Genomic DNA, 20,815 nt, shown 5'->3' with positions numbered 1-20,815 from the left:
TCCGCCGTTTGGCCGCACCAGCTGGGGTGCAGCAGGGCAGCCCGGGGCGAAGGGAGCGCCAGCCCCTTCGCTCTGTGCGTGGTTTGGGTTTGCTCCCCGGGCTGCAGCAGCCTCTGCACAGGCAGCGAGCACCCAGAGGCACAGCAGTCACTGAAATTAACGTTTAGCTTGTAGAATCTGATGATTCCATGGTGTGGGTTTTTTTTTAAAAAAAGAGATGTGCACCTCCTAAGCACTGACCTGAGGTTGCAGTAATGACTGCGTTACTGAGAGTTGCTGAGAGCCACAGTTACTGTTTTGACCTGAAAAGGCCTACATGTCACGTTAAAGATAAGGCAAGCATGCAATTAATGTCACACATGGACTGAAAACTAGGTTTGAAATCCTGACTTTCTATTCTGTAGCAGACTGCAGTGCTTTGGTAATCTAAAAATAAGATGAAGAGTATAAAAATGAAACCCAGTTGGATTCAGAAGTGAACAGAATTAATCGTTTTCATTTAAACCATATAAATACTTCAAAGTTTGTCCATCTTGTTTTGACTGCCAGTTTAAATGACTTTATTTAATGAAATACCCATGGGAAGACCCCAGACTGAAATTCGACCATGCAGTCATATCCTTGCATGGATACAGACTGTGAAGGAGACTGTTTTGTTAAATCAAGATGGACTTCTCCAATGGTTTTGTTTGCTTAAAATCAAATCTTTCTGTAGATTGTTAGAGCCTGACTGTTTGCCATAAATACATTTCCTGTTCCTGCTTTTCCAGTTCTGGCCTCCGTTGTATCGTTTCGTAAGAATCCTGGTGATGGCCGAACACAGTTCAGGTTCATGGCCCAGGCAAACACTGCTACTTGCCCAGAGCAGGTACGGCGTCAGACAGAGCAGGACAGCTTTCTTCCAACCATGTTTGGCTTAGGAGTCCCACAGGAGCTGCCTCTCCGTGGCAAGGATTTCCACCCAGGCCTGTTTAGCTTCTACGCTGGCAGCTGTGGCAGAGATTAGTCAGGGTGATTTTGAGCCATTGATTTTTAGTAACTGCTCTGGGAGTAAGCGACCAGACCATGCAAAGACACTTCAGGGCATAATTATTTTCATCCTTGTGGTTGAATCGCAGAGGGGGTGGGAAGGGACTGCACCTCCTGCCCCAGCACAGGGTCAGCAGCACCAGGCAGCTCGGGGCTTTGCCCAGTCAGGTCTTGAAAACCTCTGAGGGTGGAAACCACCGCTCTCTGGGCAATCTGCTGTACCGCAGGAGCGTCCGGAGAAAAGTTTTTCCTTACGTCCCATCTGAACCTCCAATCTCATTTATGACCACTGTGTCTCATTCTTCTGCCATCGTCCCTCAGTGAAGAGCCTGACTTCTTGTAGGTACGGTAAAGCTTTCCTCAAAGTCGCCTTTTCCCCAGGCTGAGCAAGCTCATTTTCATCCTTTTCTCATGGCATCAGCGCTCCAGCTATTTAACCTCATGGTGGCCTTCTGCTGAGCTCGCTGCAGTTTTTTGACATACTGGGGGCCCAAAACTGGACACACTATTCCAAATGTTCTCCAACTGAAGTGCCAAGTAAAGGGCAGCGATCGCACGCCGCTCTCTTCTGGCTAGGCTCCTGCTGCTGCAGCCCAGTATGCCGCTACCTTTGTTACCACCAGAGCCCAGTGCTGGCTGGTGTGAGGCGCGCTGTCTGCCAGAACCCCCAGTCTAGGCAGGTGATGAGCTGGCGGGTGGGCTGGTACTGCGTCTGTCAGAGGGTATTGTGCTCTGGCTCTCCCTCTCCCTGCTGAATCAGGACGCTCATTTGTCACATGCTGTGGTGAGTCACTGCCAGGGTAACACCCTGACAAGCTCACAGTGTCGTGCAGCTCTGAGGTGTCTGCAGTCACGGAGCCCCCTGTTCAGCTTGCTGGTGGAAATGTAAAATGTGCTGAGCCGGCGCGATTTTAAGACCCAAGAAACCAACCTTGCACAGCACCTAGGATTGCTAAAGGAGCACGGGACAGAATAGAATCAGTGGGATACTTATGTTGGCCCCCTCCCCTGCTTCTTAAAATTTGTAATAGTAGCTCTAGTGATGGAAACCGCTTGCTCCATCCTCTGATTCGGGGTAAGGGGAGGAGGGAGGACCGAGTGAGTCACTGCACCTTCTGGGGCTGTGCCCTTGCATCTTAGAATACAAAGTTGCTGGGTGCACTTTGATCTCCATCTGACAAAAACCGTATGTATAAAAGCATCCAAACATCATTATCTTACTTCTGATGTACTGTTCATAGCCTGGAGGAAGCACAGAGGTGTGACCTCTGACAGAAGAGGTACAGTACAGGCATGGCTCCCGGGGACAGGATGGTCACTGATCAGCTGTCTTGGAAAGACACCACTTTGTTCCTCTGCCTTCTCAGTGTTGGAGGGGTGGCAGAACAGTTCCCTGTTGCAGAAATTGTTTCTGTCCTGAGCAGTGGCAAACTGGCACTTGTTTTCCCTCAAGAAAGCAGGTAGGATTCAGGCAGGAGAGCAAATATATTTATTCCCCTTGAATTTAGAAGAAGGGGAAGTATAAAACATAGCTGGAAAGAGAAAATCTACTTGCTACTGGTACTGTTGCGCTGGGGGTGGAGGGAGGGCTACATAATGATGCAGTGCAGGAGCTGAGGCCAGGGTAGAACTGCAATTGCAGCAAGGACTTCAAGACTAATTTGTCTTGTCTTGTCAACAGTCTGAGATCGTCTGCTTTCCTGACCAAGAATTTTACTGTATAGCCACGATGTTCTAGAGAGCCAAGTGTGGGAGGGAAGAGCTGCAGCTCATATGAGTTCATGCGTCCCTATGGGGTAACGGAGAAGTTATCCTGACTTCTTCACCGCTGGTTTTACACTCTTGGAAAGTGGGATGATTTATGGCTTTATGGTTTAGTTATTTCTTGGAAAATATTTGCAGTTTAAAAACGCTGTAGATTCCAGCAGACGCACTGCCAGAACTGTCAAACGAATGTTGTGCAACCTTAGGCTTGGGTGGGTTTGCTTTCAAAGCTTTATTTGTGGATGTCTGTCTGTTCTGTGATGCTGGGTCTGTAATAACTCACTCTGAATTTGAAATGGGAGCTAATGCTGAAGACGGCCCTTTTTCTTGTTGCAAGAATGATGTATATTAAAAAATTTCTCTTGAAAAGATCTGTAGCCTTGTGCATGTAGATACTGAACCACTTTACATCTGTTAGATATACAGGACAGAAAGGGAAGCTGAGATATCCACAAAGGAAATTGTCTGTCCAAATAAATTTTCTAGAATACCCTCTTCTTGGAGGCTTGGGACTTGGTGTCAGTCTGTGGTGACAACCACACGGCAGTCTTGGCTTTGCTGCCTGTCTAGGTTTCTGGTCCTGCTTTAACACAAAACTTACCATTGTTCATTTTTGATCTCTTAATAACTTGGAAAAGCAGGAACTCTGGGAATTCAGCAGCAGTGACCTGCGGGGTGCTGAGGCGCGCTGATAGTGTAGGCCTTAAGTCCTAAATACTTGAATCTTGCATCAGTCTTAACTAACCTATTGTTTCCTTAAGGTGAAACCTCAGCTAGAAGAAAAAGAAGGGAAAACCTTTGATGTCTTCACTGCAGTGGAGTTTAAAACTCAGGTGGTTGCCGGAACAAACTACTTCATCAAGGTAGAGGACACTACATTTTTTAATTAACATGTATAATATTTGGAATGGTGGGTTTTTTTCTAGACAGGAATGCTTATGATTTAGCCTTAATAGGAAAAAAATCTGTACATTAAAACAAAATAAAAATCCACTCTCCCACCTCCCAGCCAATCTCCCTGCTTGTATTAAATGGGAGATAAGAGTACTTCTCTTATTCGCATAATGATTTTTACTTTTCGGTTATTTTGTGAAACTTGGTTTGGGAGATAATTAGACATTTGTGGTTTGGAGCACTAACACTGCATGAAGTGAAGTCCAGATGTGAGAGGATACAGTATCGAACCTGCTCTGACTCTGCCTGTAGTGATACCACACACAAAAACAAGCAACTGCGATTGAAGCATTTAAGTGCATGTTGTGCCAGGTAAGATCAAAGCATTTTGCTCATACATAATACATTGCTCACTTCTCTGCCGCTCCTGTCGGGTTCCCAATCACAGGCATAGGGAGGATTAACAAGCGTAGAAGGATTAGGTGGTATTTCCACAAAGTCATGACTCCCAGTCTGGTTTAAAACAAGACCGTGCCTTCTGATGTGCTGCTTTTTCTTACAGCCTCTCTGCTTCTCCATCCTCAAATTGGTTTTCATGCTTTGCAGGTCCATGTTGGCAACGATGAGTTCATGCACCTGCGGGTGTTCAGAAGCCTGCCTCATGAGAATAAGCCGCTGAGTCTCCACAGTTACCAGAGCAGCAAGACCAGGCACGATGATCTGGCTTATTTTTAGCAAGCTTATCTTGTGCGTTTTCCTAACGGTTTCTTATGTGCATTTTCTATAGGCAGCAAAATATTGAGTCCTGTGCCAAGAAAGGAGAAAAGCAAGTGTCTTTTTTTCCAGCGTTAAGTTTTAAAAAAAAAATCAATTTCTTCTATGGCTTTCCCTTCCTGTGCAGCATCTAAATTTGAGTTGCACAGCCTTCCTTTCACCTGCACTAATGCAAACCCAAGCAGCTCTGCTGACTTCGGTGCAACTTAACTGGAATGCTTGGCTGAGTCCTGTTTGTGGGCTTCCTTGGTCTGGAAACTGAAAGGGTAGTGACACTGGCACTTCTGCATTTACAGCAAAGGAGCAAGAGGAAAACCTGAATCTTTGCTGTGCTGTTTTGCAACTGTGACTAGATCTGTAGATTTAAATTGTACTGTGCATTTTATTGGCAAAGACCTAAAGAGAGACTTGAGCTGAAGCAGTTCTGAAAGCAAGAGAAGGAGGATTATAATCTTTTGAAACAAACATTCCCTTGGTAGTTGTGTCTGTCCTCTTGCAGCAGTAGGATATCATGTCCAGTAGAGGCTGTATGAATTTAAAAAAAAAAACAAACACCACCAGCTTGCTTATTTTCTCAGTCCTAAGGAAAAGTCATGGAAAGGAACTTAATCTGGACATGCATTTCTGCATTTATAACAAATAAATATTTCTCTTGACTTGAGATGGCCTCTTCGACTGGTGTATCGCTGTTCTCTTTACTGGTTTTCAGTATTGGTTACTATCTTGCTCAGAGTTCTTTTCCATAAGTGTTCTTCATATGGTACATAACCTTGTGTTTATTCTGTGTTTTAATTAGAAATTCTTTAAGCTGGTGAGAGACATGAAAGATATCAAGAAAGTCGTCTACAGGTGTATCAGCAGCAAAAGGAACAGTATGAAAAGCGTGGCCCTTCGGTGCCGAGTGGAGCAGAGGACCTGCTGACAGAGGGCACAGAGAAGGCCGAGGCGCTCAATGCTGCCTTTGGCTCAGCCTTTACTGGCAGGACATTCGAGGTCCTTCAGGTGAGCAGGAAGGTCTGGAGAAAGGAAGACTTCTCTCAGCGGAGCTGGATCAGGTTAGGGGAGCGCTTAAACAAACTGGACTTAGTGCCATGGCAGTTGAGGGGGTGCATCCATGGATGCTTTGGGAGCTAACCAGTGTCATTGCCATCTCTACCCTTAGAAAGGTCACGGGCATCAGGGGAGGTTCCTGAGGACTGGAAGAAAGAAAATGTCATTCCTGTGTTCAAGAAGGGCAAGAAGGAGTGCTACAGGCTCGTCAGCCTCACCTCAGTCCCTGGAAACGTGATGGAGCCAGTAACGCTGGAAGCTATAGCCACACATAAAGGACAAAAAAAATGATTGGAAGTGGTCAGCGTGGATTTAAAAAGGGGAAGTCACGCTTAACCAACCTGATAGCCTGCTATGATGAGATAAATGTCTTGGCAGGAGAGAAGGGCTGGGGATATTTCTTACCTTGAGTTTAGTAAGGCGTCTGATACTGTCTTCTGTAATGTCCTCGTAGACAAACTGATTGATTAAGCATGTGCTAGGTGCGCGGGCTGCACGGTAGCGAACTGCTGTGCTCGGGGAGTCTAGCAGCACGTAGTCTGGTCAGAGGCAGGCCCTAGGGGTAACCCAGGGGTCACTGCTGGGACCAGCGGTGTGCAACAGCTTCACTAAGGACCTGGGTGATGGGACTGAGCACACCCTCAGCGGGTTCGCAGGTGATGCGAAACAGAGGAGTGGCTGATGCACTGGATGGCTGTGCTGCTGTTCCAGGGGAGGTCAGGGGCTGGGGAAGCCAGCAGACATCTCACAGCTGTCAACCAGGAAGGGAGATGCACAGTCCTGCACTGAAGGAGTAACTGGTACAGGCAGGGGCCTGGGTGGCTGGAAAGCAGCTCTGCAGGAAGGACACGGGAGTCGTCCTGTTGGACACCTTGAGGCAAAGGTGGCCAGTGCTGGCCATGGGCTGCGTTGGGAAGTGTTGCCAGCGGCTGGAAAGGCTGTTCCTGCCCTGCTACTCAGCACTGGTGAGGACACCCCTGGAGGGCTGGTCCCCCCTTTTTGGGCTTCCCAGTACAAGGCAGACAGAAGTACCACAGCAAGTCCAGCAAAGGGCCACCAAGACAACTGAGCGAGTGGAGCATCTGGCTTCACTTCTGTACTGAGAAAGAGAGGTGAGAAAGCTGGGCTTGTTCAGCCTTCTGGGACAGGGTGAAGGGGAGGCAGTAAAGAGCCAGGCTCTTCTCGGGCGTGCTCCGTGCAGCGCAAGGGCAAGAGGCAAGATAAGTAATTGATATAAGTAAATTCCATGTAAACATGGAGAGGGGGGGATGGGACAGATAACACCCCCCCCCCCTTTTTTTTTTTCCCCTTTGACAATGGTCACAACGGTCAAACAGGTGACCAGGTTGCCTGTGGAGGCTCCACTGATGGAGAGCACCAAAATTTTGCCTGCCCGTGGTCCTCAGCCACCTGGTTTAGTTACCCTTGCTTTGAGCAGAGGCACTGGTCACTTGTGATCAGCAGACACTTCCGACTACAGCCCAGCTGTGGCATTTTTATTTGTGTGCTTGTGTAACTAGTACTATTTTTACCTGCTCAGAAACTGTTGTAGCCAAGCTTGGAAGTTACGGTGTTTGCTTTGTGTAATTAATTTGGGAATTGGACAGGGGTTGCTGCCCTCTGCAGTAGGGGGAAACAGCCCACTTCTGGATGACACTGCTGCATGTCCTTGGCCACAGACTGAAGAAATGACGAGCAGCTCTGGGAGCAGAGGGCAGGGTGCACCCACGTGCATGTTACTGGGCTTTTCGTCACAGGTGTGCTCTGCACAAGTGTGTAACCGGCACTGCGTAGAAGGAGCATGTTCTGTCTACGTCACGTCATGATTGTTGGGGGTGTGTGTTCCTTTTTAGCCTCATATCAGCCTAGAGTCCCCACACACCCCTCCAATACGGAATAAAGGGAGAGTGCAAGTCTGGCTTATTTTGGCACTCGTTTTCCCTAGGATAAAATGGGTTTTGGAGACGCAGGGCCTTTTTAGGTGCAGGCAACTCCCCACCCTGAAGTGTTTTCATAGTTCAAAAAGCTGAGTGTTACCCTCAAGTGCTACACTCTGAGAGGACGCTGGTGATGATAGTTTTAACTAGGCAGCAGACCTAGACGTGACATGCAGCAGGTAACAAATAGCCTTCAAAACTAGTTTATTTTCATACATTTACTGATATAGGCAGAATCTCTCTGCTACTTGCAGAAGTGAAGCGAGGCACTGTTCCTCATTGTCTCTCAGAAGTAAGTCAGAGGGTCATCTCTGGTTTTGCCAGTCTGAAAACTGACAAGGCTGGGACCTTTGTTCTCGTGAGGAAGGCTCTGGAACACCCTTAAGTGGACATACTCGTTGTCAGAAACTTGGACCTAGGAACCAGAACAGTGGGAAAGTAAGGTTGAAAAGCAGGTTCAAACAAAAGGATGCTGTTCACATACTCCGAGAGGTATCTTTGCTCAGCAGTTTTAATTTTAGCCGTATCTCCATTTTTTACTTCAACAGCTCTTAACCCAAGCCTGGATAGTAACTGGTGGCAGAGACTGTCTGCACCTGTAGAAAACTGTAATAAAAACCTTCAGACTCATGTGAATGAAAAATGAGTAGGACTGCCTGGGTGTGGAAGCACCAGAAGGCACCACAGGAGACAGGATTTGACAGTGTCCTATTTCAGTCAGCGAGCTCCCAGCACGGCCGCTCACAGCTGCTTGGGACACTCAGGGTAGGAGACAAGAGACAGAGTAAATCTTAATGATGCTGGAGCGGGGCAAGATGTGGAGACTGTCAGCTCCCAGAAGGTACAGAAAGGCCTGTCCAAAACTGGCACCCAGGGCTACGAAGCGATGGCAACCGGCAAGCCAGGATCCCTTGTCTGCAGAATTACTGGCCACATCGGTGCCTGAACAGATAACCTGCCACACGGTGCTTGTGGAAGTAAGCGTGAGCACCTGAATTAAGTACTTTTAAAAATAAACTCACCTTCCACTCCAGAAAGTCCTTCCACCACTTGCTACAAAGTTGCATAATTTTTGCATAATTTTGTATGTACAGAGCAGTGCACAACAGGTCCTAAACTCCCACTTGGGAGGTATATGGTATTAACAGGAAGGTCAATGCCTCAGGCTCTAATAGTTGTTCCATGCTTTCTGGTGGCTGCAACACAGCATGTGCTTATTTACTGGTCTGGATTACATCTCAGTTGTAAGTCTGTTGGCAAAATATTAGTGATGTGGACAATGCAAAAATATAAAAGAATGAGTCTTGTGACAGAGCTCATTCCGGTTAGTGGTAAATTGAGTAACGGTTTCCTGTCACTTGCAAGATTGGGAAAGAAGAGACAGCTCATCCATTTTCAGTGCTATAAACGGGTTTCTTCCAAGTTCAGTAACATGTCAGTCTTCATTTCTGAGTAGTTTGGCCAGGAGGCTTAGCATGGAGAGCAGGCGGTTACTTCACATTGCCTAGGTCGCCCGTAAGATGGCACTAAGGGAAGAAATGCAACTGGGCATGACTTCTGGCTTTACCGCAGCCTGCCTGTAAAGTGTTATCTTTGTTACTCAGTACTTGTCCACAAAGTGAAAGCACATCTCCCGGGAGCCAGGGAAGGATAAGCATCCTTCACATAAGACTCGGACGAGCCGTGTAACAGGCAGCCTGTCAGTACCCCCAGCGCCCACAGAGCAGATATAACTGTTGGGTGTTATTTTAAAGAAGGACCTGGGAAAGGTTTGGCAGTGCCTGTCCTTCCTGGGACCAACTATATAAGGGAAGCAAATGCTCATCATGTCTCTCTGCAGCATTCCTACCCCCAAAGCCTACCTGCCAATTTATTTACTAAAAAGATTCTAACCCTTGTCAAGGGACATACCCTACCAGGCACATCTGCACGCACACAGGGTTAAGATACAGCAGTCACGCAGCGTTTGCTGTAGTCCAGAAAGCGAGCCTGCCCCCGAGCAACACCTTCTGCCCTACAGGTGCAAAAACTGCCCAGCAATTTCTTAGACGTTATTTCACAGGAAGCAGCTCAGACCCGTGGGTAAGGTTTTCTGGTAGAGGATGAATGGTGCTATCAAAGGGCTCCAAATTAAGCATTACCCATTCTTCCTCCACAACAGAAAGGGGGTTTTGAAAACAAAGACCGAGCAGGCAGGCTGTACCTCTGCAGCACGTGACGCAGAACCAAAACAGGAACACACATGCTCGCAAGCAAAACTGGACAGCAGAGTATGAGATGCTTGCATTACATTAAAACATTCACTCCGACTCCATCAGATCCTCAGGCTGACTTCAAATTCATCATCATAAACACAGCTGGAGGACACTGGTGCAACAGGAAAGCTACTTTGCCTTGAAAGGCAACAGCAGAGCAGAGTTATGACTAATTTAAATAGTATGAGCTGATAAGGCAATCTGTAGTCTTTAAGTGAGAGGATCCTGAGAAACTTATCACTCACATCTGAAGAAGCACAGTACATGTTTGAAAGGTTTTTATATTCCTGTTCTACAGGAGCACCAAACAGGAATTTTATAAGCATCTGGAGACAGTCCCTAATGCTTAGTAACATCAGATGGTTTTCTACTACATTTGCTTCTCTGTCTTGCTATAAGCCACTATGCAAGTCACCTATATTGTTTAACTACAAAGCTTAAGTTACTCCGGTAATATATACAAACCTTAATGAAGTAGTTTATTCCAGCAACCACCTGAGTCTTATACACTATGGCTTTAAAGATGCCGTATGTTCTGTTTACCCTGCTTTCAAATTGCAGCTTCACCTGTAAAAACAAAGGGAAAAATGGTTGGCAGGTTCGTATTTAGGCTTTTCTTTCACATGTACCACTCCAATTTTCATCCTTTCAAACACACACCCTCCGTGCAATAAACCCAGAACCCCCAAAGTAATTCAGTGTACACCCAGACCTCCAGCCCTCTTTCCTAACGCGTCCAGCCTTCTTTTACATCCTGTTAGAACCAGACTTCCTAGTTGATTTCCCAAAAGCTGTGCAGCTAAACTGTTTCCTGCTCAGTACAGGGAAACTGCTACCTGCTGCCCTTTTAATTCTTTACCAAAGCAGCCAGGTACCGAGCCCAGCAGGGTGCACTCCACGTCAGCGGGCAGGCAGCCCCTCGCCGGGAGCCCCCATGCCCATGCCAGTCCGCCCCGAAGGCTGCAGACCCCTGTGTGCTTCACAGCTTCAGAGCTGCACTCGACTTGTTTAGTGTTTCTAAGGACTTGCAATAAACCGGTTATTTTTAAGTTACCAAGACGACCACCTGATCAAGTAGTTCCTGAAAGGTATCCCAGTGCTGGTGGAAGCCCTGCAGCTAAAGCTGCAATTCAAAGTAAATACGTTCTTAAACATCTAGAACCGTGTAACTACAAACAGCTCCAGCAGTTAACAATGGTCCAGGGCTAAACTACGTACTTCCATCTCCCAAAGTGCAAGTACGACCTTTAGGCTGTGAGCCAGAAATCAACCCCAGACCTGCTCGAACATCCTCCCTGCCTCACCGCACGGCCGCTGGAGGTGATGTAGCTCCAGAAGCAACAGTGCTCTGCGCTGACAGCATTCACCCTCACCGCTCGGGCTGGGCTGTTTACGCACCGTACCCAGTTTAAGCCTTGTGAATCATAAAATATGCCCAATACAGACATCTACACATTTTTCACATATGTATTTTAAAATAAAAAGTGTAATGATTTTTCCTGAAAACCACAAAGCGTAGGGCAAGTTTTAAGTTCGGCACCAGTTACAGCGGCGCAGTCCCTGTACCCGCCAGGCTGCGAGGGCAGGGGGACAGCAAGGGAGCAGCCCCAGAGCGGCGCGGGTCTGGCCGGGTCCGAGGCATCACACCTCACGTACCAGGGACTGTTTTACTACAGTCGGTGGCATATGATGACACAAGTTCCCTACAGAAAGGCAACTGCCGCAAATGTAACCTGAAAACTTATTTCTGTCATCTAGAAAGCCCAACCGATCGGCAGGCGCCAGCGGCCTCTCCCCCGCACACACTGCCCACGCCGATGGCCTGACGCGTTCCCGCAGCCCGACAGAGGACGCGGTGCCATTCACAGCCCCCGGGACGGGCTCAGCACCTCAGCGCTTCTCACCACCCGCCTGTTTTGCAGAAATGCACGGAATTAATTACCTTTCTCAGCGCATCCACCTACAGCTGGCTGCCACTCCTGCAGCATTCCTTCCCAGCAGGCAGGTCCCAGAAAGCACCCTGGGAACACACACATCAACTATTTCCTTCCCAGTCAGAAATTACCACCATGTTCAGGGTCTTCAGTCTCTTACTCTGCTCTTCTTCCAAGCACCGTCCACAGGGTTTCTATCCCCGGGAGCTGACAGCGGTACTTCCAGGTCAGGAGCTGCTAACTCCAGCAAACCAGGGAAGCTTCAATTCCCAACCCTCTTCCCGCTGGCTGGGTTGGGGGGCTCCCGGGATGCCCCTAAGTAGCAACTTTCAGTACGTATTATCCCCCTCTCAGGACAAAACAACCAGCTCTCTCCAGTTCTACGATCTCAGCTCCCACTTCTGACCGCTGTGTCCCCCATTCGTTATTTATAGGCAGAGCCCCCAGTGAAATCACAGGCAGACAGCTCCTTAATCCTCAGTCGGAAAAATACAACATTCCTAAACTCTAATCTAACAGCTCCTTAAACCCAAAACGTTCCTCAGTTTTAGGCAGGAGCTGTAAAACAAGGAGACTGAATAAATCACGTTCCCCAGCTCACTAAGGATGACGAGACACAGGTGTTAAGTAAATAATTATGTAATGTCAAGAGCAGATAGATCACGGGCATCCCAAGGTCAGCAGATGTTTGTCACAACTTCACCCAACACACAGGAATTGCTTCTCTGCTTAGCACAGCGTGAAATCCCACGGAACTGCATCAGGAACCGGTGACGCTGCTGCCTGGCTGGAGCCCCAGCAGCACTGCCCCAGCAGAAGGTGTATCTCCGTGACAGTATTTTCCTTACGGAACAACACCAAAGCCTCGGCAGGGGTAAAGAAGCAGGAGGAGTTCTCTCTCCTGCTCTCAGCACAAGGCAAAAATTTCAAATTGCAGAAAATAAAGAGCAAAAAATAATTTGTTTTCATTTTCCTGAAGTTACTGAGAACGCAAGAACACCAAAATTAAGTTCAGTCCTCTTCTGGAATCAAACAAAATCTGTACATCACATTTCAGATTCCATCTCTGCCCTGTGCTTTGTCAGCATTAACACAGCCTGACGCCAGCGTTCACTTTTTCAAGCACACACTTGCTCGCTGACGTTGAGCTCTGTGGTTTCATCTCTCCTACACACTGCGACAGGGCAGGAGCTTCCAATCACCCACAGCACAGTCCAGCACCAAAAACATCGCTCGGCACTTGGCACTTGGCTGGCCTTGCCGTGTTCAGAGGGCCTTAAGGAATTTCACAGACTCGTTAGCCACATTTTGCAGCCCCCAGCTCCCACCAGACATTGCCCTCCCCATCTTATACGTGAGGAAACAACTGCAAATCCACGAAGGTCCCCCAGGTCCCACCGAGGGTCTTCCCTCCATTGCTGCAAGGGAAACTCTGATCTCTGCAAGCGCTGCTCCTTCAGCTGCTTGGGCCAGCACAGGAGGAACAGTGATGCTGCCCCAGAGTAATTCACATCCCTGAACAATTCCAGATGACCCTCCCTGTCTGTTCTGCGTTTCCCTTTTGACCAACCTGTTACGACACACCCCAGCCCCCCCACGAACGCAGGCCCAACCCTGGCAGCACCAGCTGTGACCAGCGCAGCCCCACATGGGAGCAGGCTGGGAGCAGCTGGGCAAGGGCGACATGCCCAGGGCACTCAGAAATGAACGCCGGGTGTGACTGACACAGCCTGTGCGAAGAAGCTGACTTGATCTCAACACAAAGGGGACTGCAGGGTGTTTGCTTTAGATAAACAGCTGTATCAGTCGAGTGGATCAACTGGTGGCGTAACTCCCCAAGTTCATTAAAAGAATGTGAACGCCTCCCTGAGTTAGCCAGACCTGCAGGTTGTGGCTCTGCCCAACACGGAGTATAAAAACTGAACAATGAACAAAAGAATTTTGAAGGGAACAGCAGTCTTGAACTGGCTTCAGCCCACACCCTCCTTCCTGGTGACAGAGGATGCCCAGCATCGTGACAGCCGGTGTATCAGAGACCAGGAACAGAGATCACGGTGGTGGTGTCACCGAATGACGTCTTGCAATTGCTACACCGTGCCAAGAGTAACTTACACCTGTACTGTGTTACCAGGGTACCTGTAACACTGCTAAATCAGAAGCCTCATGTAACATCAAGTATCTTCAAATAAGTAAATCGGATATTAAACATGACACCCTCCACGTGTGGAGTATCTGAAAGAACCTGGTCAGAGCTCTGGACCCTGACACGACGCAGCCCATTTACAGGCGCCTCCTGGCTGCTCTGCCCCTCGACACGCGCAGCCCCGCTCACCTTCGCCTCGTTCCATCACTGCCTGGTCTGTGCCTGCAAGATCGCAGGAGGTGTGGAACGCTGCGGCCCCGGACCCCATCCTCTGCGCACAGCAAAGGAGGGAGCCAGGAGCCCTGCAGCAGCGTTGGCCAACGCGTTCAGCCCCACCACCGCCTGGTTCTGTTTCCTCAAGGCAGGCAGAAATTACACTCTGTGCAGTTGTCCAAGGGGGAAGAGCTTATCTTTCAGGACCGGGAGGGGGGCGGTGTGAAGGGGACCTGGGGGGGTGAAGGGGACTGGAAGACACAAAAGAAGCCTTCCCACGCCATGCTGCCCCCCTCCCGCGCCTCAGGATGCACTTTATAATCTTTGAAGAGCTGCTGCACTGCAGAGCATTAGAGGATGTACAGGGCGCCCACACAGCTGCTTCCAGGACAGGACCGCTGCCTGTAGCCAACGCCACAGCCCCCCACCCCCGCACGCCTTGTGCCGAGCTCAGCATGCCCCACCGGCTCACCCTGCATCCCAGCAGGGACTCTCGATAGATGCCAGCAGAGAACAAGCCATTCATCCACAGCCCTGCCCCCCATCTATCTTTTCTTGGTGCATGTTTCCACATGGCTTGTCTATCCATGTCCTTCAGTGAGAAATTAATCCTACCAGGTGCCATCGTCCCCCCACCTTTAATTTCAAACAAGCGCCCTCGGCGCTGCCATGGGCGAGGTGGCCTTTGCACCACACATGGACGTTACCAAGGGCAGGCAGCACTGCGCCCGGCTACGGACAAGGAGGAGACAAGGGAAGGGGGTTGCCGCAGTCCTGCCAGCACACTGCCTGCGCGGCGCTGGGAAAATACTGGCAGCCAAGGGGATTCCCGTTCCCAGCACTAGCTTCTTCCACTTAAACACTGGTTCGGCATCCAGCTGGCCTCCCAGCCTTTGCACGGCCTCAGGAGCCAGCCGCTGCACAGAGGCTTCAGCCAGGTCACGACTCACCTGGTTGACAATATGCTGGACTTCTGGAGTAGCAGGCTTGGCCTCAGATAAGCCCCCTGGCATCATAGTGGCAGGTAACGTCTCTGAAGTGATGGGTGGTTCTGAGGAGGGAACAGCACAGTGTGAGCCGAGTCACCAGGCACCTCGTATATATACACACACACGTGTCACGGAATCATATGACCTGTAACATATGGAGCCTACCATCACTGAACTGGAAAAGGCAGCACATGGGGAACACAGCGGGAAAAAGCAATGTAAAGCACCAATACTATTAATACTAAACATAAAAAGCACTTTAAAAATCTTAAATGTATATAGTCTCCACATCAATTAGAAAAACAAACAACAGCCCCCAGCCACCCGCATCTTAAGACAGTTGGTTTGGGCTGCAACCAGAACCTCTTGCTTTTCCACCCCTGTGCAGATGACTCGGCAGTGCACTCAGGAAATGGATCAAAGTCACACCCAGCATTTCCCAACACCATCTGAGATCAGCAGCAGGCGTGCAGTCATCTCCTCAGTGCAGGTCCCGTTCAACTCGAGATTGTATCGCCTCAGCACCCTCCCAAGTGGGGAACAGGACCAGACCGCATTTCACTTGCAGCGACTTGATCCCCTCTGCCTGACCAGAAAGGTGCCAAGGTAAACACCTGAACCAGAAGGTGAAAAACATAAATCCAAGGTTCAGGCAAGCACTGCAAATACGTGATTTCTGCTTCTTCCCCATCAAACCTGTTGTTGCACCAAGGCAATCGTCACAGTGGCACATGGTCCCGCTCACATGCTCATGGAAACCACTGCCACTTTCCTGGAGACCAAGCACAGCCCCGCTCACTACAGTACCCGTGCACGCACAATAGCTGTTTTAATGGCAAGGTGCTTCTATTTTACACTCTGCTGAAATATGTAACATGCAAAATATACACTCAGAAGTATTTATTCTGCAGTTATGGTCACAGACACATGACATAGTCATCCTCATGACCATACATGAATGTCCAAAGCTCAAAACACATGCCACCAGCTGAGGAGAGGCCAGCACCCGCCCGGCAGCCCTGCCTGGCAGGGAAGGACTAACACCAAGGCTACAGAAGAACTTTCTCCCCTTTGCTACTCCTGCCCCCCATCTCCAGCAAACGGGAGAAGCGGTGTTCCAGCGCTAGGACCAGAGAAGCAGCAGCAGACCAGACAATTTTCAGTCCTTTGGGGTTGACACACGGGGGTGGGTGAAATGCACACAGGCAATGGACATTTCTACTGGAATCAGCATTAGGGAATTTGCTAGAAACTAGCGTGTTCCTGGCCACAGCAATGGTGGCTGCGTGGCAGACTTATCAGTGTCCTGCTGACCCTCCTCACAAATGACAAGAGATGCAACAGACAGCAAACAAGTCCTTCGTATCTAACTTCAAGGCCTGTTCTTGGTACAAAGGACCCAAGATTGAGAAACTGAGCTGTAGGGGCCCTAAACTCAACAATATAGACCAAGATAAGAGCATGTTAAAGATAAAGGTGTTGCAGAACTCCTCAAACATGAGCAGCAGTGTTATGGAGGTGGATGAAAGGGATCTGGGGAAAACCACGTGTCCTGAGACAACATCTTTCTGAACAGAGAGAAAAATGTTCCCAGCTCTTGGGAATGGAGGGAGTGGGAGGTGTTAAAACTAGAATTCTGCCACATTCTCCAAATTTACCACTCCAATCACTTCACAGCCCAGTTTATGGACTTAACGACAGTTCAAACTGATGAGCTCAAACTCCTTCTTTTGCTCAAGACCCTACTGATTCACTCAAACGCTGACCATCTTCCACCACGTTGCTACCGCTCATCTTACTCACACAGCAGGACAGATGAGCTGACTAACTGGAAGAGCCAGCTCACCTTACTGGGGCCAGGAGCCATGGAGTGCACCCAACAACCGCGCAGCACCAGTGCTAAACCAGGACACTTTATAAACCTCTGCACTCACCAGGATGCAGATCTCCTGAACTCCCCTGGGACACATTAAGATCCCCAGGGCAGCACTACCCTCCTGGAGAACTCTCAATTCCCATTAGTAAGAAATACACCAAGCACAAAGACTAGGAGGGGTAATTTATAATCTCAGGAAAACTCTCAGTGTGAAACTAGAGGTGTTAAAAGTTGTACAAAAATCATACATTGGAGCGCGTATTTCTGGGTTTGCTAGCTGTTCATTCGAAGCATAAGAACTCTTTTTATTTCCAGAATGCACAAAGTTGTGCAGAACGGAGGAAAATTGACATTAATTGTTAGCAAGCTGATGCTAAAGTATATGCAGCCAGATCAGTCTGTTTTCTTTCCATGAGCACGCTACGGCTGTCCCAAAGCCCAGTGACTGTCTCACCTTGGGATGCAGCACTCATCCTGCGCGCGCGGTGCATGGAGTCACTGAACCCTGACGTTTCACAGACCAGCATCACGGACAATCAGCAGCAACGGCCTATCCCCACCCACACCCTTCTCCATTGGGCTTTGGATGTAACGGAACGGCATTTGGAACACCGCCTTGAAAAGCACAACTCCATCTCTTGCACAACACTGACAAGCCAGTGAGTTGTCTCCACTTTGGCATCCGAGATGTGCTTGGCATTAGCCACCACTCAGCCTGCGCTCACCATCCACACGGATGGCAGCTTCTCCTCACCCAGCTGCCCTGCTGGTAGCCCGGCGGCGCTCTGCTGCGAGCTCAGCACTAGTGATCTCTGTGGTGTTAAAGCTGAGTAACATCTGGCACTGTGTACTATTCCAATAACAAAGAAACAAATCTTTAGAGCTTGCAGGCCAGTACTCTCTGGTCCTGTACAAGCAATTATAAGCAGAAGCCACAGTCAACAAAACCACCAGTACAGTAACAAAACAAAGCATACAAGCAAAAAAACCCCACCAAAAATCCCAAACAAAACCACTAAGCCCCAGGTTATTTAAACCAGAAACGAAGCTCTGTAGAAATGATTGTGAAAGCTAAGTCAGCAGGTCAGTCGTCTGGTTTCACAGTGACAAGAAGCGACAAGACATGCAATTGTGACTGGCTGAAATGACACATGGTCTGCACCACTTCAGGAGCTGCCAAAGGAAAGGAGCCCTCCATCTACAAACTGAAGATCTGTTTGTCATCATCACAGCGACAACAGCCTTGACTTTCAGCATTGCTCATCTGCAAAAAAAGGTTTCCCCTCCTGCTACCCACCCTGACTTCAAACCTGAGCAAAGTGTCATAGCCCTGCCTACGCTGAGCCTATGGTACCAGTATAGAGCCTCTGCTCCTCTGCCTGCTTCAGGGCAATGAAATTCTATCCTTAAAAAACTTCGGTAATCGCCTATTTCATCAATCTTCATGCCTACAGGCTGCAGGAGACAACAGCACTGAGTGCCAGAAAAAACACACCTCTGTGTGTCCCAGACGGAAATCGGGAGCGCGTGGCTGGAAGGCCTTCCCAAGCACGCAGGACCTGCCCACCTACACTCACCAGTTCCAGGCGCTGGGAAAGGACCAGCAGAGACAAGCCACCTGCAGGAGATCTAGACTCCAGGCAGGGGCATCAGCTGTGCTTTTCGTTCAAGTGCCTCTACTTGCAGAAATAAGTTAGAACCAGGAAAGGGATGAAATCCTGGTATTTGTGCCATCCATTATTTGATTCACATACATCAAGCAGCCCGTTAATTTTGCAACTACCTTAACGGCGAAGTTGAAGCAGGATTCAACCACAGACTAAGCACGGTCCTAGAATGGACGGGGGGCACTAGACACCAAGACGTTACCTGCCTTTGCTTAGCATGGCCCACAGCTCGCACCAACGCCGTTGGCACACCGTCACAGAACACCCCACTTCACAGGCAGAGCTGAAGCACCCCAAAAATAGACAAGCCGGTTCCTCCTTCCCCGTGCCCCAAAGCATGGCATGCAATTCCAGTTACTCACCTTCATCTTCCACTAAGGTCAAAAGCAAGATTCAAACAGCCTCTGATCCATGGGATTCGCCACGTACTGTAAGAGAGATCCCTCTGTGCTCAGAGCAAACTGAGCAGCGTACTTCACCTCAGCGCAGCCCTCTGTGAACAGGCTGCCAACCCCTGGAGAAGCGATGTTTGGGACTCAGAAGTCTTCTTATGGTGTCAGAAGTTTTTCATATTCAGGTTTGTATAGATCTACTTGTTTGGCCTTATATTCAAATGAAAAATAGTGCTATGTTAGGGTTTTCTCATAGTAGTTTTCTCATAACAAATGCTAAGCTGGGCTACTGAAAAAAACAAAAATATTAATCTGCGTATGTATCACATCCATTGCACAGGTCATTTTTCACAGCATCTGCTTAAGTGAAGTCTTCCCACAACAGCTGAGTAAACATCTGGACGGATAGAGGAGGACAGTGATTAATTCTCATTACAATCTACAGAAATACAATACAAGCAAATTTCAAGAGTATTGATGCCAACTCGATACACGCTGGCAGAAGTTTCTATCAGACAACCGACTTAAAAGGAGAAATTGTCCCTGCAGTGGTAGACCCAAGCCCTGGAAAGAACAAATATTTTAGGCACCTATACTGGAAGTCAGCAGTAGAGTACCGACTTTGAAATCAAAGCTAACTGTTAAATCTCATTAGTGGACCATCTCCAGTGGAAATTAGGTTACTGGCAATTCAGCCCACAGTTCTAAACAGTACTTGATTTCCACTGGGAGGATAAATGATAAGGATTTAGCAGCTGAAGAACAAACACGTTTTCTGCTTTCAAAGTTGCAGAAAAACAGTAAGAATAAGAGAGGCACGAACACTCCAAATGGAGTAAAGTTCTGCTTCGAGTAGCTGCAATACCTTGGGAAAAAATTAAGTTTGAACATCATGATCTATATCCTTAAAGACTTAAAATTTTTATGTCTGCCTTGTTCTCAAAGAAAAGTGGGCTAAATGACTTTGCTTCCTAAAAATAAAGGCCACCAAGTAGCCTGAGTCTCTGCTGGACAAAGAGCTATGAACCAGATGCCTCTGCCCAGGTTTCTGCCAGCTTTCAGTACCGCAGATGCACTCCTCCACCGATTCCCACCCACACACATGCACAGCTTTTAGGGATGTGGGAGTGTAAGGCCGTTTCAGTGCTCTTACAGAATTCAAAAGTGTTTACAAGATGGGGCCTGCCGTTTTAAGGCTCCGTTCAAGTTCAATGGTTCTTAAAGACTTAGCACTAAGTAATAAAACCAGCCGGCAACCAAGCAGACCTTGTCATTTGACCATCAGCCAGTTAGAGTCAGTAAAAAATGAAGGTGTAATGACAGCAATTCTGCTTTCTTTGCACTTAGTCACTTTTAAATGCTGTGTTACTGCGTTAAAGCTCTCTAAATACAACTCTATGGCCAGAATCAATAGGCCAGCTGTGCACTGCTATTTTCTCCGTTCAAATGCAATTCACCTCTAGAATTAATTTGAAAGGTTCAGGAGGAGGGACAAAATAGGGTCACCAGATCATTAACTCATTCCCCAGTGAGACATGTCATCATCTCCAACCCAAAGTGGTTTTAGTCAACAACATGTGCCCTATTAAAGAAAAAATCCAGACCCTGGCAATGCAGCCGGAAGGACAGCGTGCACCAGGCGCTGCCCATCAGTGCTGCAGGAGCAACGGCGAACCCTCTCCGTGGCCAGCTCGGAGCCAGCGCTGCTCGTGTTGCGCAGTTCAGAACAACGCTGGCAGCTTCTTACTTTCAGGAATGCTGAACCTACGCAATTTTTACTCCTGTTCAGATTTTAGTAGACTACTTGCACAAACACACCGTGTTCCCTGACAGTTTAGCAAGCAGCAGTTCAGGGAAAGCCCTGTCCTCCCTGCTCAGAGCCGACTTTTACTGTTTCT

The 20,815-nt window shown here is 48.5% G+C and overlaps 2 protein-coding genes across 3 annotated transcripts in view; one reads left to right on the top strand and one right to left on the bottom strand.

Annotated features, from left to right (window-relative positions):
- LOC308065231 (cystatin-B-like) overlaps positions 1-5,122 on the top strand; it is an 85,524-nt gene extending 80,402 nt beyond the window's left edge. For both annotated transcript variants that reach the window (XM_080390953.1, XM_080390952.1), the window contains 2 exons: positions 3,555-3,656; positions 4,294-5,122. In XM_080390953.1, the coding sequence (XP_080247079.1) occupies positions 3,555-3,656; positions 4,294-4,422 (231 nt within the window). In that variant the 3' untranslated portion in view covers positions 4,423-5,122. The remainder of the gene's footprint in view (positions 1-3,554; positions 3,657-4,293) is intronic.
- Positions 4,824-20,726, bottom strand: CSTA (cystatin A). The gene is made up of 4 exons (XM_080390959.1): positions 18,888-20,726; positions 14,944-15,044; positions 10,169-10,270; positions 4,824-7,863 (listed from the first exon to the last, which is right to left on the bottom strand). The coding sequence occupies exons 2-4, from the start codon at positions 15,007-15,009 to the stop codon at positions 7,735-7,737; spliced, it is 297 nt and encodes a 98-aa protein (XP_080247085.1). The 5' UTR covers positions 15,010-15,044; positions 18,888-20,726; the 3' UTR covers positions 4,824-7,734.
- Between the last annotated feature and the right edge of the window lie 89 nt (positions 20,727-20,815).

This window comes from Falco punctatus (assembly GCF_963210335.1).
Source record: "Falco punctatus genome assembly, chromosome: 6".
Taxonomy (NCBI): Eukaryota; Metazoa; Chordata; class Aves; order Falconiformes; family Falconidae; genus Falco; species Falco punctatus.
Note: the sequence above shows the minus strand (reverse complement) of the source record. Positions and strands in the feature narration are given on the sequence as shown.

Coding starts and splice junctions, on each gene's coding strand:
- CSTA (XM_080390959.1), bottom strand. CDS start 15,009: ATGATGCCAGGGGGCTTATCTGAGGCCAAGCCTGCTACTCCAGAAGTC. Junction 10,271..14,943: donor TCCAGCATATTGTCAACCAG/GTGAGTCGTGAC, acceptor TTGTTTTTACAG/GTGAAGCTGCAATTTGAAAG. Junction 7,864..10,168: donor GAATAAACTACTTCATTAAG/GTTTGTATATAT, acceptor TCTGGTTCCTAG/GTCCAAGTTTCTGACAACGA.